Source organism: Eimeria maxima, genomic scaffold, assembly GCF_000499605.1.
Source record: "Eimeria maxima Weybridge genomic scaffold, Emw_scaff1039, whole genome shotgun sequence".
Classification (NCBI taxonomy): domain Eukaryota; phylum Apicomplexa; class Conoidasida; order Eucoccidiorida; family Eimeriidae; genus Eimeria; species Eimeria maxima.
In genome coordinates this window covers 9,988-12,674 of record NW_013563375.1, presented here as the reverse complement: position 1 = coordinate 12,674, position 2,687 = coordinate 9,988, and the positions used below count along the sequence as shown (strand labels likewise).

Sequence of the window (2,687 nt, the reverse complement as noted above, 5' to 3'; positions counted from 1 at the left end):
TATATATATATAAGCCTCTCTCTCCTGTCTCCTTTCCTTATAATAAATAAATAGTCTCCTTATTGTCTCCTCCTCCTTAATAGCCAAGAAACAAATCATCATAACTGTCTCCTCCTCCTCCCTCCTTCCTCCATATACCCTCGGGAGGCCCCCCTTGGGGGCCCCCCACCATAATCATAGGGGCCCCTCCTAATTGCATAATAGGGGCCCTATCTATCCTTCCCTTAATAAATAAATAAATAAATAAATAAATAAATAAATAAATAAATAAATAAAAAATAATAAATAAATAAATAAATAATAATCCTTATGGCTGCAGTAGTCTTGCTTGTGTTAACATAACAGCAATACTATTAGCAGCAGGGGCCCCCGTGAATACCAGTACCATTTGCTGCTGCTGGGGGCCCCCCCCATGGGGGCCCCCCTGATTATTAGTAAAGCATCTAACATGGCACCCTGTTATCTCGCTAATACGATCAAGGGCATTAGGGGCCCCACCCCCTGCTGCTGCTGCTGATGGGGGCCCCCCTCCTGCATACCTATCTCTCCTTAATAGGGTCTCCCCTTGTTCAAGGGACAGCAGCAAACGTATTGTCTGTCTCTCCCCTAGGGCCCCCATGTCCTGTGTGGGCCCCACCCTGCAGCAAAAGGTACGTAGGAGGCCCTCTAGTTGGTCCATGGTGGGGGGCCCCCCACCATTATTTGTACCATCATGGGGGCCCCCACCACCACCCATATGAGGAGGGGCACCACCACCCCAATTACCTCCTGCAGCAGCTGCTGCTGCAGCAGCAGCTGCAGCAGCAGGATCCTCATGACCCCATACACGTTGGGGCCCCCCACCTCCACCCATAGGGTCCCCTTGTGGTGGAGGGGCCCCCCATGGGGCCCCGCCTGTAGGAGAAGATCCATCATAATAAGGGGCCCCTGTAGCATCAGGTGGACCATATGGTTGCTGCTGCTGCTGCTGTTGCTGCTGCTGCTGCTGCATCCTTGCCTGAGGAGGAGGAAGCATAATCTTGGATGTATCGTACCCTTGTTGCTGTAGGTCCTGAGCAAGAGAAGAGGGACAAATAAAGGGGGCCCCCTCCCTATACAGCTCAGGGTACTCAACCCCTAATATTCTTTGCCATACTAACGCAAGAGCAACAAGTCTTGCTGCTGTTGGGCCCTCAATAGATATAATCCTGTGCTGCTCCCTAGGGGACAATCCCTTCCCGCTGCTGCTGCTGTTGCTGCTGCTGCTGTTGTTGTTGCTGCCTTGTTGTCCTCCTCCTCCTCCTTGTTGTTGTTGATCTCCTCCCCAACCAAATGAACCCCCACCAGTAGTACCCTGTTGGGGGCCCCCCCCACCTTGGGGGCCCCCACCACCACCAAGGGTCTTAGAGATTTGTATAGTTGCCCCTGATTTATGCTGCATATCTCTTATTATTGCCCCTCTGCTGCCTATAAGGGGACTAACAAAGCGGAAGGGAATAAGGAGACGCAGGGGCTGCTGCTGCTGCTGCAGCTTCTCCTGCAGGGGGAGGCCAAGGCGCAGCAGGGCCCCACAGACAGACTGTAGGGGCCCCGATATCATACAGAACCTCTCCCCTATACTATTCGTATTTGTATCATTAGACCCTTCTGGGGGCCCCCCACCAACCCCACCAGTAGTACCACCATTCTGGGGGCCCCCACCAGTACCACCATGGGGGCCCCTTAATACAGATCGGGCATCGTCACCTGTAAACCCTGATACCTCATCTAGTACCTGTACCTGGGCCCCTGTCTCCTCCCTTACTGCTCGTACATGGGTACCATGGGGCCCCACTACCCATGCAGCAAGACGTTGGGGTATAACAAAACATAAGACAGAGGTACAGGAGAGGCCCCCACAACCCTCTACACTAGCAACAAATCGGTACCCATGGGGGCCCCCACCTCCACCTACTACTACTTGTTGTTGTTGCATAGGTGGGCCCCCATGAGTACCTGTACCACCACCACCCATTGGGCCACCACCTGCACCTACAGGGGGGCCCCCACCTCCTGAAGGTGGGGGGCCCCAAGATGGGGCCCCCATACCATAGAAGCCTCCTCCACCAGGTCCTCCAGTAGGGGAGGCCCCCCCCATAGGTGGGGGCCCCCCAGCACCCATATGCATAGGTGCCCCTCCTGGTCCTAAGGGTCCCCCAGCTGCAGCATGCATAAGATGAGCCCCAGCACCCGGTCCAGCTGCTGCTGCTGCTGCTGCTGCTGCTGCTGCTGCTGCTGCACCTCTTGGTCCCCTTAATGCCTTAGGCTGGGCAGTAGATGATAAAGTAATAAGATAATCAAAGTCTTGCTGTATTAATCTTCCTGCTGCTAGCATCTGCTGCAGTTGCTGCTGCAGCAAATGTATAGCAGCAGCAATATAATTATCTTGCTGCGCTATTATACATAGTACCCTATCCCCATTAATGCATGCATGCCCTGGTACTACTCTTACTATTGTATTTGTTTGTTTGCTTATTTCCTCTATTGTTTTCCCTCTTTGTCCTATTATACCCCCAATACTCCTATAGGGTACTAATAATAAACAAATACATTTATTATTATTATTATTATTATTATTATTATTTATATTATTATTTATATTATTATTATTATTATTATTATTGTTACAAGGATGAGAAGAAATAAGATTTAATACCTTTATTAATCCC

At 50.9% G+C, this 2,687-nt stretch overlaps 1 protein-coding gene across 1 annotated transcript; it reads right to left on the bottom strand.

Annotated features, from left to right (window-relative positions):
* Positions 1–307: 307 nt before the first annotated feature.
* EMWEY_00047620 (hypothetical protein, conserved) lies at positions 308–2,353 on the bottom strand (the record flags this gene model as incomplete). The annotated part of the gene is made up of 1 exon (XM_013477213.1): positions 308–2,353. One exon carries the CDS (start codon positions 2,351–2,353, stop codon positions 308–310), a length of 2,046 nt encoding a protein of 681 aa, XP_013332667.1.
* Positions 2,354–2,687: the final 334 nt, after the last annotated feature.